Source organism: Pinus tabuliformis, chromosome J, assembly GCF_031772625.1.
Source record: "Pinus tabuliformis cultivar Carrire ecotype Pingquan chromosome J, CPIR1, whole genome shotgun sequence".
Lineage (NCBI taxonomy): Eukaryota > Viridiplantae > Streptophyta > Pinopsida > Pinales > Pinaceae > Pinus > Pinus tabuliformis.
This window is the reverse complement of record NC_142295.1, coordinates 568,353,177-568,367,370: the sequence shown is the minus strand read 5'-3', so window position 1 is coordinate 568,367,370 and position 14,194 is coordinate 568,353,177. Positions and strand designations below refer to the sequence as shown.

The 14,194-nt window shown below is 36.6% G+C and overlaps 1 protein-coding gene across 2 annotated transcripts in view; it reads left to right on the top strand.

Moving 5' to 3' along the window:
* Window positions 1-14,194, top strand: part of LOC149228258 (uncharacterized) — a 203,153-nt gene that overhangs the window by 97,190 nt on the left and 91,769 nt on the right. For both annotated transcript variants that reach the window (XM_089378126.1, XM_089378125.1), the window contains exon 10: window positions 13,848-14,003. In XM_089378126.1, the coding sequence (XP_089234252.1) occupies window positions 13,848-14,003 (156 nt within the window). The remainder of the gene's footprint in view (window positions 1-13,847; window positions 14,004-14,194) is intronic.

The window sequence follows — 14,194 nt, the reverse complement described above, 5'->3', positions numbered from 1 at the left end:
GAAGAGAAACCGTTTGGAACAAAAATGGTTAAATGATCTTTACTTCGTGCAATACAACCTTCGACTAAGGCGCAACCAAATGATGAACAAAAGACATGATCTAGATCCCATTGTGTTGGACGATATTGATCCAACATCAGAATGGGTGGAGGAGACTAAAGATCCTGAGTTTGATGTTGATTTTGATATTAACATGGTGTTTGGGGGGGGTGATCCCAATGCAGATTTGGTAGCGCCATTGGAACCAGAATTAGTAGCCGCATCAAGCAAAGGTAACAACCAATTGAAGGCACTAGTCGTGCAGCTCGACCAACTCGTGCTTCAATTATGTCCAATTCTATCGTTATTGGTGCTACTACTGAGGTTGTAGATGGGGTTGAGGCATACTTAGACTCTCATCTAGATGTATATGTAGTTCCTGTTGATGATCTTGTGTCTAGTAGTGGTGATGAGTTTGATCATGACGAAGAATGATCATGTTGATTATTGATATGTACTTGTAGACTTGTAGTGTTGTAGTAGACCAATGGCCCCATAGCTTATAACATTGTTTTTGGACTTTATAGGCCATTGAGAGCCTGATTGCTTCTGGATTTTGTCGATAATATGTATTGCACTCGCTGCCATTTTGATATATTCACCTTTACATGGTATATAGATGAGTGAACTTTGCATATTTTGTCTCTATTGGTTTGGAATCATGGTTTTAAATTTTAAAAATAGTTTTTTTTTTTTTTTTTTTTCCATTAAAATTAATTATTTTTGTATTTTTTTTTAAAAACCAGTTCATTGAGATCTGACCAGTCTAGGTTTGACCGGTTCTAGTTTGAAATCCGATTTATTAGGTGGACCGGTCCGGTCACCGGTTTTGGTTTTGAATACTATGGTGTATAAGGGGGACTGACAAATAATGATGCCATCTTGCAACGCCAAAAAATGCTCTAAGTGGAAGGACATCCTTGGGCCTAGGCTCCTCGGAGGTGAGGTCAATGTGATTTGAATACACAATTTGTAAATATCCTTTCTAATAGCCTGATTCATTGCTTGTCTAGTTGACAAGAGGTGTCTCAACGCATCAAGGGAGAAACTAAATAGGGGGAGTCACTTTGGGGAGATAGTAATTTACTACCAACTGGAGAAGCCAAGATGCCTTTGAGAACCAACCTTATGCATGACTTGAGGAGAATCCGTAGTGGGAGTCTCCAAGGAGCAAAGTGCAAGATAGGGGTACCTTTGTCTCCCAATGGCATAGTCTCTAAGAGGTTGGACTCTATGAAGGAAAGTGGCCAAGTAAAAGATGACCTTGAGGCAAAAAGGGTGTATGTGGAACTTTGCTTGAATGACTGGTTGTGGAATTGTGTGTTTACAGTGGATGATGTGCTTGAGAAGCAAGGGTTGGACTCTCTCCAGCTTGGTCCAGTTAGTCTCTAAGGTTAAGCTAGCTCAATGCTAGCAAGTTAATTTCTAGGAGTTAATACAAGATATTTCAATTATATGCTTTCAAATGTATCATCAATTACAATTGTAGGCTCAATGAGCATATGCATCCATAAATATAGCAAAATAAGACCAGTGCCTAAGAATAACTACTAGCCTAGAATATTGCAAGTGAAAATATAACTTTGCAACACAACTTGCAAAGAAAACAAAATGGCACAAGATAGATGCTTCCAAAATTAATGTTGGCAAGTAATAACTTTAGCTAGTGTAATAAATGAAAACAAGCGCTCATCAACCTAAAATATGATTAAGTGATAAATTCTCTATCTAAGATAAGAGACCAATCCAAAATGCAAGCACATAAAGCACAAACTAAAATGATGATGCTGCTTGATGGTGTACTTGCTTTGTAATGTGATGAGATTTATCTTGGTTTATTTTAAGTTGCTTAAGCTCTAAAACAAGTTTCAAAAGAATTTCGTTCCTTGAACCTCACTCTCGCTTGGGCCCTTATCTTAAAGTGAAGAGTCAATGGGGGTGGAGGGTCCCTACTTTCTACTTCAACCAACTTATGTTGGAGGTAGATTGGTTAATGTAAGATTGCTATGAGGGAGAGGCTTAGTTGAAAAATAAGTGACAAAATTAAAAATAAAACTAACTAATGAAATTGTAGCAATTGAACTAAATGAGATTGCAAAAATGATGAAGCAAGTTAATCCTACTAAAAGAAGAAGGCAATTGCAAGATGAATGAGACAAATAGATTTAGCAAGTGAAATTAAGTAATATCATTCAACACATTCAATTTGCATAACAGGTAAAATGAGATGAAAAGTTAGAGAATCTTGAAGTGCATGAAAATTAAAGAAACAAACTAGCGACTCAATCAACCATTCAAAAGGACACCTTCCCCAATTGGGGAAACAGGATGCCAAGGGGAAAATCCCCAAGCTCCCAAAAGAAATGTTGATCTTTTATTAAAGTTAGATCCCTCTTGTTGAGCGAGGGATAGAGGAATGGAATTGGAGAAAGGCTTACAATGAAATCCTTTTGTAAGGATAAAATACCTTCTCCAAATGCTTACTGAGTTGCAATGAGGAGGCTACAAATAACCACCTCTTTAAAGAGGAAACCAATGAATTGAAAAATCAAATACAATTAGGAAAGAAGTTACAAGACAATCTTGGATAAATTCAGGAGGTAAATTCCTCCACCAAAACTTATTTGAACCTCTTAAAGAGGCATTACAAATCTGTGCCAAAGGTGCTAAAAATTAGTCTTTAAATGATGCAAAGTTTGCCCACATGCTTTTGAAGATTGTTAACACGCCCCCTGCTGCTCTTTGTGACTGCCTCAAAAGAGGCTTAAAGTTTGCCCAATGGGCAGCCTCAAAGTTCTGTCCCTTAGCTCCAACAAAATCAGACTGTTGAGAGATTAATGGCAACCTCTAATCTTCTGCCAAGAGAACATTGAAAATTTGTTTATCAGTGAGCTTAAATGAACTTACTCATGAAACAATAAGAGGCTAGAATAATTTAAGAACATCTAGTGAAAAAGGAGAGTATACTTAAGCAAGTAGAATTATTTTAAATCTTGATGAAAGGGAACAAGCAAGTTTGTTCCTCTTAGATTAAGAATGACCACTGTTGAGACAATGGTCTAATCTCAAGCCTAATGCTTGGATATTTGATGATAAGCCCAAGATAAGTTATTTGATCCTAGGGATCAAATAATCCAATGAAGTTAAACTAAGTGGGTTTGGTTTGCTGCCACTTAATGCCACTAACCTAGGAAAAGTGGGTTTTGAGGGGGTGTAATTGTTTTTTTTGACCCTCAAAGTGGATCTTAGGAGGATGTTGGGATGGAGAGCATGGATTTCAAGTACTTATATGCCCCCAACATCTCCTAGGCTCACTTATTTACAATTTTATATTGAAATTATTAAAAATCCCATCTTGCAGGAATTTTTAATAATTAAAAAAAATCATATAAAAACCTAATCAAATTTTGCGATGCTTTAGATATGTCCTAGTATGGTAGTATACATCGACTCTAAGTGTTAGGACCAATGTTTTACGACTCCGACTCCGACTCCGACTCGGCCGAGGATCGACTCCGACTCCGACTCCGAAACGGTAATGACTCGGCCGGCTCGATTTCAATGACTCGGTCGTTGTAAAAAATACATTAAATATTTATTTTTATTAAAAAACATAATTTTAAATATTTTAAACATAATTTTAAAGATTTTCATTCATGTTTCCAAAGTCCAAACACACAGCATTATAATATAGATGGAAGACAACATATGATCAAAGTAGGCTCATGAACCAATCCATTATATCAAAATGGTACCCAATGGCAATACATAGTCAACTGTCATACATGATCAAAGACTCAAAACAAAATACAAATAACCAAGGAGGCTAGAAATGGTCTCTACAACAAAAGTAAACTGTGATGGTGACCAGACTCCAATACTAGTACTACTGCAGCACTGCTAGCAGCTACACTACTACTGGCTAGTAGCTACTGCCAGAGGAGCCAAGATCATCTCGACCAATCTCTGGAGTCTGGATCATCATCATCAGAACAGTGAAAAAAATATACAGTAGCTCTAGGTGTCAAGGTAAGGGTTTCAATTTGTATTCCTTTGTGTGTTCCAAATTTCCAATGGAATTTGTTTGGGTAATTCTTTGAGTATAATTTCAGAACTTTATTGTATTTTTGATCCGTTGGTGTTGTTTTACCTTGAGTCTAGGGTTATTTTAAATTTTTATCCTTAAGATCTGTTCTCTTCCTTTTTCCCTTGTGATTCGGTTGGGATTCCTTTTCAATTGCACACCCAGAATTTTATTACAGACCTGCTCCAAAGAACTCGACATCCACTAACAATGAACTACAGGACTTATGCTTGACTGTGGATAATCATTTGCACTGAAGACTCAAGTAAAGTGTTTAGGGCTCAGACATGTGTAGTAGGGCTTGAGGAAAAGTTATATTAACTGCAGATTTTAGGCCTTATAACCAGCAGCATAGTACTGTTTAGGTCCTTTTTGCATTAATTTGTTTTGTAACTTTGAGTCTCTTAGGTATTCTGTTGAGTGCAAGAGTAGGCCCTCATCCAGGGCATCGTTTGACATTTCAATTGTAATTTGGACGATACCTTATATATAGACTGATATATAGAATCTAGATATCAGATTTACTAGCTGTAATAAGATCTGTACATTAAACAGATATGAAGAACCTGGGCTTATTTCAAAGGGATTGACCACTGGTATCTTCAACAATGATAGTGATATCAGCCCTTTCACTCTTCAGCTCAGAAAATCAGTGCATAACCATGTCACTCCAACAATGGACACGATCTGAAATAATTGTGGAATGAGGAAACACATACAGCAAAACTCAGCTCCCTTCACACTTGAATAGTCAACAGTGATAATAGATATATGGCAGATTTCGATTCCATATTAAAACATATGTGACTTAAACTGCATTAAACAGTTTGGAATCCTTAAACTCCATTAAACATTTGAAAAATACCAAAAAAATGAATTTTTTTATGTCTTTTATGCCTGCCCAGCCGCATTTCATTGACTCGGCCTGGTCAATACGGACCCGGCCTGGTTGACCGAGTCAACTATGACTCGGTCAACCGAGCCGGGTTGCTGGCCTGGTCACAAAATTTTTTAACGGCTCGGTATGACTCGGCTGTTTCCGAGTTGAATCCGCCTGGTTGTAAAACAGTGGTTAGGACAAACCCAAGGCCCAATCATCAAGCCACACTCCTGCTTTGGAGGTGTGTGAATGAAAAAACTCAGCTACTTATTCATCGCTGAAAAGCGAGAATAATTAGCTAAGTAAAATAACACTCTAGATTGTACTTGATGATCGAGTCCCAAGTCGCCTAAGCTAGTTACAACAATTCATCATACTAGCGACATTTAATACAATTCTTCGTAGGGTTGTGAAATTTGACAGAGAGAAAGGTAGAGAGAGGAGAGAGAAAGGGTCAACATGTGCCTGTTGACTTCTAGACTTCTGAAAAAGTTTGATATGTGCCCTGTACATTGGGCCATGGGGTCTTCAGATTTTGCTTGGTGTAACCTAGCAGATAACACGACCTTATGCAACCAGACTGAAGTATCCTTTTTTCCCTTCATGTAATAATAGGATTTCAGACTTCTTTGTGCAAAACTTGCTCTTTCAAAATTCCGATAGTCCCTACTCTTTATATTGGCTTGGATAGAGCACAAATTATCCATGGTGATTCAACCTTAGATTCTGATCACAAATCAAACCATAGATTTTTCTTTCCTTGATGCTTGACCTTGAGGTAAGTAAATAGTGAATATAGACAACTTCCTTTTGCAAAGATCATCATTAATTTTTGTTGAAGCATTTTCGTCTTTCAGAAATAAGGGATGAACTAAGCCATGTTTGAGGCTTTTCGGCCTTAGTCACAGAGGCTTAGACAAACTCATGCTTCATGACTTCTTTTTGATGAACAAGGTATGATTCAATAAATCAAGATTGTAACCAAAGCAAATTGAAGACCAGCTAAGGCAACTCTTGGTTACTGTCTGTGGTTTCTCGGATCTCCTAAGACTCCTGTAATAGGCTTTGAGATTATTTGACCTTTTGAACTTAGACTAAGGCTAACTTCGCTCTCTTGAATGCTTGAGGCATTCGATCCTTTTAAGGCATGGAATGAGGTTCAAAAAGTTAGGGATTCAACCCTCTTCTTATATCAAAACTTTGTTCAGTAGATCAGAACTTTGGCCCCTTTTTTTAACATGGTTACAAACACTTCTTTTGTTCATGTGGTTAGACTTCAAGGTTGCTCTTAAACCCTAGCTCGGATACCTTGTTGATTTTTCGAAGGGTCTTCTGAACTGATAATTACTTATGATTTCTTAATTTAATCTTTCTTTCATTCATATTCATCATAAAGTAATTACACAAAAGAGATCAACAATAGAAACAAAATGGTTGTAGGATCATAAAGAGACAATTACACAAGAACACAAACATTTACGTTGGGAAAACCCACATGGGGAAAAACCCAACAACCTTTTTCTTAGAGAAATTCTTCAGTTCAACAAGAGACACAACTAGATCATCTATTCAACCATATGGTCATATTGACCAACAAAGTGAGTTGGTCAAACCTGGTCCAATTCCTTCCTAGTCAAGTCAACCCTCTGCCCAAGAGACTCTGTCTAGTCTGCCTGATAGGGCCGAATTTTGTCCTTCTTTTGCACTGAAAGTCTCGGTCTTGCAGCGAGGTTATGCGTCAGAAGTTCGATCCAACAACTCGTCCATTTGCACCAAAAGTTTTGGTCCCGCAACTTGGTTATACTTCAGATGTTTGGTCCTGCAAATCGTCCTTCTTTACCAGAGATATGTCCTTCTTGTTCAACATAAATTATGCCTAAGATAAGCTTCCTTTCAGCCTCAAATCCGTCTCCTACTTAGCCTCATATTTGACTTCTTATTTTGCCTTAGAAGGTCTAAATTGTTCTTGAACAAAGGAGTTTGAATTGGCTTTGGAAGGAGGTCGAATGCCTCATATATATAGTAAACTAGCCATCCGAATGGGTGCCTTTATTACTCATCCGACTTTACTAGGAGGAGGTCCATCTTGTTTTCTTCGAGCCAAAAATTCAAACATTAAAAAATTAAAAATTTCTCTTTTAAGAACCGACATGAAGAACATGTCATTTATTTTCTCTTTTGACGATGTCATGAAGAACATGCCTTATTTATTATTTTAAATACATCAAGAGATAAAATATTTATTATGAAGATCGACCATAGCTACAAAATTCAACAGATCACACATTTGACTCACACTTAGTAGGTCTTGGTTCATATTTTCAATGAGAAAAACGTCTTCAGCCATGGCATCCTTGCTTCTGAGCTTAACTGTACCCTTTCCTATAACCTTAGTTGAACCATCATTTCCAAATGAGACTATTCCATCATTTTCTTTCTGCAGAGATACAAATTTGTTTTTATCCCTTGCCATATGTGTTGAGCAACCATTGTCGATATACCATACACTTTTCTTGTTGATGCCCTTCATCTTTGGCTCTTTTTTGGTCCTTCCAGTCTATTCAAGGAGATTTTTGCAAATTCGTGCTCTTTTTTACGGAAACACTCTCCTTTTTTTCTCCTTTTCAGCGAAAAATATGCATTTTTTTCTCGTGGCATTGGTTCTACTTATCCAAAGGATTGCTTGATGGTGAAATTTTCTACAATATATAGTTGATTTGTGAGACTATTGTCAATTGGCATTTTCCCTAAGGGCCGAGGAACTAGTTTTTCTAGATCATTGTTATTATAGGGTTTCAAATCCTTTCTTGGCCCCTTTAGTGGTTTCTCTAAAAGTTTTCATGGATATATATATATATATATATATATATATATATATATATATATATTCTGTACTGGATGTCTTACTTCTTGGATACATGTACGGTTGTGTTCTTTGCATATTGTGGTGTATTGAGTTCAAAGGATGATACTTTTGGTATTTACTCCATTCTACGAGGAGATATTCTTTCTTTATATTTTATGGATTGTTACTTTTATATGGGATATTATAGTTGGTCATGTGAGGGCTTCTTTGGAGCTTCTGGTGGTGATTCATAGTGACCTAAACAAGCATGTGGCCATTTGTTTTTTGCCACCCCTTGATGACAATATTACATTCAATGATTTTTTTGCCATGCATGAGAGTTTGAAAACATCACAGTAAAGCCATCTATGTCTAGCCCTTGAAGATGATTGAAGCAACAATTACAAAAGCACCACTATAATTGTGCCCCTTTCATGCATAGAGACGCCCATCCAAAATTCCAAAGTCATGGGAATTGCAGAAAAAAACAAGATGGGGTGGCATATTACAATGTTGGTCAATCTACCACCATAAATTTTCAAGAAAATATTGTTTGAGATAGTGATCATAAAGTTGTCAATAACATTTGAATGCCCAAATATCAACAAAACATGAGTCTAAGATGAAGGCATGAAAGTCACTTATGAGTCAAAATGAAAGAATAGGAAACTTATACATGCCATCTCAACAACGATGCATCAAATTGAATCCCTTAAACCAATCCTTTCCTAATGCAATGATTTTTAAAATTGCTGCTAATTTGTACAACCTATGCTCTTATAAATTGTGACGTGAGCATTGTGGTGTCAGTTCTAGCAGTGCTTTTGACAAACATGGTGGATGTGCAGTGTTACAACAAAATCTAGCACGTTAATGCAAAGCTTCACTAAGTGACCTAGACAATGTGCAACAATTCACTTTAGCAATTGTTTCCCTCATTTTAATGATGGACACAATCCAACACAAGGGAGGCTTTCTTGGTAGATCTTAGGGATCAAATAACTCGATCAAGTTAAATTAAGTGTCCACTTGGGGTTCTACTATGATTTACTACCAAGGAGTAAGGTTAGGAAATTAGTGTTTAGTGTGGATTTGTAGTAATTTCCACATTTGACTTTCCCTATGGCTCTTTTAGAGGCTTAGGTCAACTCATAGAGACTCAAGATAGGTCTCAAAACACACACAATCAAGAAATTACACTTGGCTGTAATAAACTAGCATGAAAAATCATAAATTGCATAAATAAAATAGTTAATAACAACAAAAAGTTTAGCCTTGGAAACTTTGATAATGAAGTGAAACGTGAGGGCTAAGAATAAGTGTAAACAAGAGAATAAATCACAACAATTTTATGTGGTTTAAAATGCATATAACAACACATAAACCCTAATTTAGGGCTGGAATGTACACATGAAATGACATTCTTTTCCAATATGTTAATTGATTGAAAAAAGAGATAAGATTAGTGCCTTTCTCAATCTAGGGCTACTGGAGTCTGGGATCCTTCAAGGAAAAGAGATGGATGTGGGTGACAAATCTTTCAAGTAAAAGAGATATTAACTTGTGTTACTTAATCTTCTAACCCTAACATCCTTCCGTTTCCTAGGACAAATAAGGGAGGGAGCTAAACCTAGGTCACTTTAAAAAAGAGCTTAATGAAAACCTTGTTCAATGAGAATTAAGAGATAAAAATAACAACAAAACCATGGTGCATATTTAATAGCCCTTATCCATCAACAACAAGCAAGATCAAAAAAAGATAACTCACAGCTAATAGCATGTATCATCAAAGTTCACCAATAATCACATATAAAAGAGAACCGTGTACACCATAAACTCTCCCGAAAGAGTTGTTCAACTAGTGCTCCATAGCAAGTTAGAGAGAAAAGACAAGTGAAGAGAAGTGACATCTTTCCAATGTGCAACTGTCTCAAGTGAGGAGAGCACTTCTTTATTTATGTTGAAAATTGATGTTCTATGCTCAAACAATTACTTATCATGAAACTTCTCTTAGCTGCAATATCAAGTAAGCAATTATAGATAAAACATACACCATATAAACCATAAGCACAATAGAAGACAACCAAGAACACAATGCGACATAGAGGATTTAGGTCTAATGACCAGGGCAAAACCCACAAGGGGAAAAGCCAACTAGATTCTTCTTCTGTTAGAAATCAATTGTTCAACAGAGAAACATAATACAATGAGATATCAAGAGAGTGAGTAAGTTCACCCAGATCTGAACTCGCTGTAGCAAGAAGATCTCTGGGAGCAGTTGATGCAAACACTGAATCACTTTGACTCACCTAGTTCTGCTCTTACTCTCCAACTCTCTCTCTCTCTCTCTCTCTCTCTCTCAATCCTTCTCTAGTCTCTCCAACTCTCTCTTTCACAAGTTCGAATTCTCCTTTCACAATGCATAAGGAGTGAAGATATGAGGCACATATATATAGGAGGAGCAATGAGTTCATGTCATAAAGGAGGAGTAACTCACATGCTTTGAGGAAGAGTAACATATGCCAATTTAGGGAGAGGTACGAATGCCTTGTAACTCATGCCATAAAGGAGAGAGGTATGCATGCCTTGTAACTCATGCCATAAAGGAGAGAGTTATGCATGCCTTGTAACTCATGCCATAAAGGAGAGAGAGTGTAACATATGCATTGAAGTGTGCGTCATAAGGATAATAATAATATTGATGATTAAGTGAAAATTGAACAATTAAGATTGATTAAGGATAAGTTAAGTGATTTTCCATCATCTATACTTGATTACCAATTGAAGCAAGGTGATTTACTATTTTTGGAAAGTCATGCTTGAAATGATAGACATGACTTTCTATTTTTAGAAAGTCATTCTAGAATTGTTAGAAATGAGATTTTATTCAAGGAAATTCATCCCTTAGCTGCCAACTTTCAACAATTTATACTAGGGTAACCAAACACTTTTCTTCAATTAGGCTAATAATTCACTAAAATCCCCTACAATGACAATAATCCATGATACAAGGTGGATAGGTTTCAGGTTGGCCCCCAAAAATGCCTATAAGGCAATGATATATGCTAAAACATGACATTGTCCAATAAGTGCCCCATATGTGACGTCATCTCCATGATAGCATAAAAGTGCTCCAAGAGGCATTTCTCCTCCTAAAAGGTGCAGTGGATCTTGAAAAGGATATGTTTCCTGATTAAAAGTCATGACACATCGTCAAAAGGTGCCTCTCCTTATCACCAAGTATCCCATCAAGTGAGATGTCACATCATATGCACAATATCCTAGCTCATCATGATGACATAATTGAGGAAAAATGCTCTAGGACCCCTCCAAAGAGGTGGGCTATCATCATCATGTCTATCCTTATCAATGGCTCCACATCATCAAAAGGGTGCAAGATCAACAAGGGTCACATCAAGCTCATGCATGCAATGTTTTATAGCTGCAAAGTTCAATGTCCATGATCTAATGTCTAAGGGAGAGTGTTTAACGTAGTGCTAACTCACACATTAGGGGAATTTTCAGTTCTAAAATAAGAGTTATGAATTTTTAAAGAAAAAGAAAGGAAACTACTTTTTTATTGTATTTTTGGCTTACGTACTTGTAGGTTTACTCAAATGTCAAGTGTAGACATCCGTTGGATGCAGAATTAAATTCCACATCCAGTGAGTACCCACTATGCATATTTTTGAGTAGACCCATATCGAAAAAAATGAAAATACATGAAAAACACATGTTATTTTCAATTTTTTTCGATGTGGGTACTCATTGGATGTGGAATTTAATTCTGCATCCAATGAGTGTCTACACTTGACATCTGAATAAACCTACAAGGAGATAAGCCGAAAATCTGCTGGTCAACAACCTTCAACCAATGAACTAGTAGAAAAATTCAGTTTGTGGACTGGTTGGTATCAATTAGGTACCGAATTGGCAGGTTTGGTACCTAACTGGTACCAACTGGCTTGAACTGATTGGTTCCACTCCAAATCAGGTAGGTCAGAATCCGGATCTCACATGTGTGTGGGGAGTTTGGGACCCATGGTGGTGGTTTTCCAGGTCATTATGGAGGAAACTAGGGGCTGTTTCCATCCCAAAACAACCCCCCTTGGCTATAAAATGAACCCTTCCCCTCCTAAACCCAAAACCTAAACAAAAGACCTAACTCAAACCTAGCAACACTGGCAATCAATGGTGAATTGTAATCTTTCCTTTTTATTCGTTTAGTTAAATTTTTAGCATTACCATTGATTGTTTGAGGATGTTTGAGAGCGTTTCCAACCTATTGGGTTTGATATGAAGAAAGCAGAATTTCATATCCCACTCAAAATTTAGTAGCATTCAACAGTTTTCAGGATTTTAAGTTTGGCAGGTTTGCAACATTTTCATTGAATTCTATCATGTATGAGGGTATGGGATTGACATTTAATCAAGAGCATGAAACCCTTTATGAACCTTGATGTTGGTCATATGATTGTTAAACTCCTTTGGTGTTGGTGCTATTGATTGTTGAACTTCTCTGCCATTGCTTTAAGAAAAATATACCCTTCACTCAAACCAAAATAATTGCATAGACATGTTAATATTTTTCTACCATATTACAAGGTCGATGAGATGAACACCAAAATCAATGGTTAGGCATGTTAAGCTTTTTCAATTTCAGGCATATTTTAAGGTTGAGGAATCCAAGTCTAAAGACGTTGAGATAGATGATGTTTATGTATCTTTTGTTGATGATCCCGTTTCTTGTAGTGGTGAATCAATGATGAGTTTGATGAGTGATCATGTTGATCAGTGATTTGTAGTAGGGCAGTGGATCAGTGAAAGAATTAAAGGTATAGTCCTTATCATCTTCTTTTATGGAGGCCCAACTAGCATGGAATGCTAAACAGAAAACATCACAGGGTAACATCATAGGGTGTCTTCATCTTCATCAAAATCAATTCTATTTGTTTTTGGAAAATCCATTCCACGTTCATCCAATTTCAAGTGAAGCTCCTTCACAACAGGCAAATAATCTTCAATCTCGTCAAAGGAGTAACTTTCGTCGATCTTGTTGAGCATAGTTTTCAACTTCTGCCAGACCTGCTTTGGACAGTCAATCACGATATCCAATAAACTTCAGCTCTAATTGTCTATGCTACCAATATTTTGTTGTTGGATGACAGTTGAGCTTAGGTAGAACTTGGTTTTCAATTAAATTAAACCTTTCTTAGGGTTTTGTCTTTTTTTCCCCTTTTATACTCCCAAAAGAATTGCTTCTTGTTATTTTTCCTTGTGCTATTAAAGGCAAATAATTAAGTTGTTATTTTCCTCTATCTTTTGATGCCATTCCTTCGTGCATAACTTTTATGCAGAGTTGTGATAACTCTGGACCTGTGCTAAACTCTGTGTGCACCATTCTTTGATGCCTCCTGATTGGCTGTTTTCTCTGCCACCATGTAGAACTTTGTATGGGTGCCTAAAACAGTAACTCAATAGCATATTGGAGAGAATAATAAATTTCACATTGTATTAATGCTGCAACTATTACATATACAGGAGCCTGAGGTAGGTTACCCAGTGTACAAGTACCACTGTCTCAAGTTGAAACTTTCACATAGACAAATATTTTATTCTTAATTTTAGAAATTTCCTATGAAATCATACTTTATGTAATTCCAAAATATATTCTGAAGTCACTCTGTTCCAATCATATCATACGTCATATATTTGACAAAGTTCAATGGTTGACTTGTCAGACCATATTAAATATGGTCATCTCCTTGTTGATATTATTGTGCCGATTTGACAAAAACTTAAGAATTAAGGCCATTTGGTAGTTTCCTTAGGCATGCTCAAGTTGATGGTTTGTAATTGAGGTTATAAGAAATTGCTGCTTATGTAATTCCAAGCTCATGTAACTGATTATTGACTATAAATTATAATAGTTCATTTTTGAGTTGTTTGAGTGTTTTTTCTTTTCATACATTTATTGTCATTGTTTCTCCTGTCCAAAGGTACGATTAAAGGAGAGACTTGAGCTAGTTGATTCTCTGAGGCAAGCGATGGATTCATTACCAGAAGATTGGGGGCATTTGGGTTTACAGCTGAGTCAAAGGAACAATATGCCATCTTGGTGGCAAGCAGGTCATCATGATAAGGAATTGGTGAAGGTGTGTACTTGTCCCATATTACATCGGTTTTTCATTTGCTCTTTTATATGGCTCTTGGATAAAGAATTGTGCATGGCAAGGCTTGGGGAGACTTGTACACTGTGACTAGAGGAAATGTGATGTAGGACAAACTTTAAGGTCAAGACTCAACATTATTGCAGTAACAATGTTTTGTTTAATGTGGCTGTAAT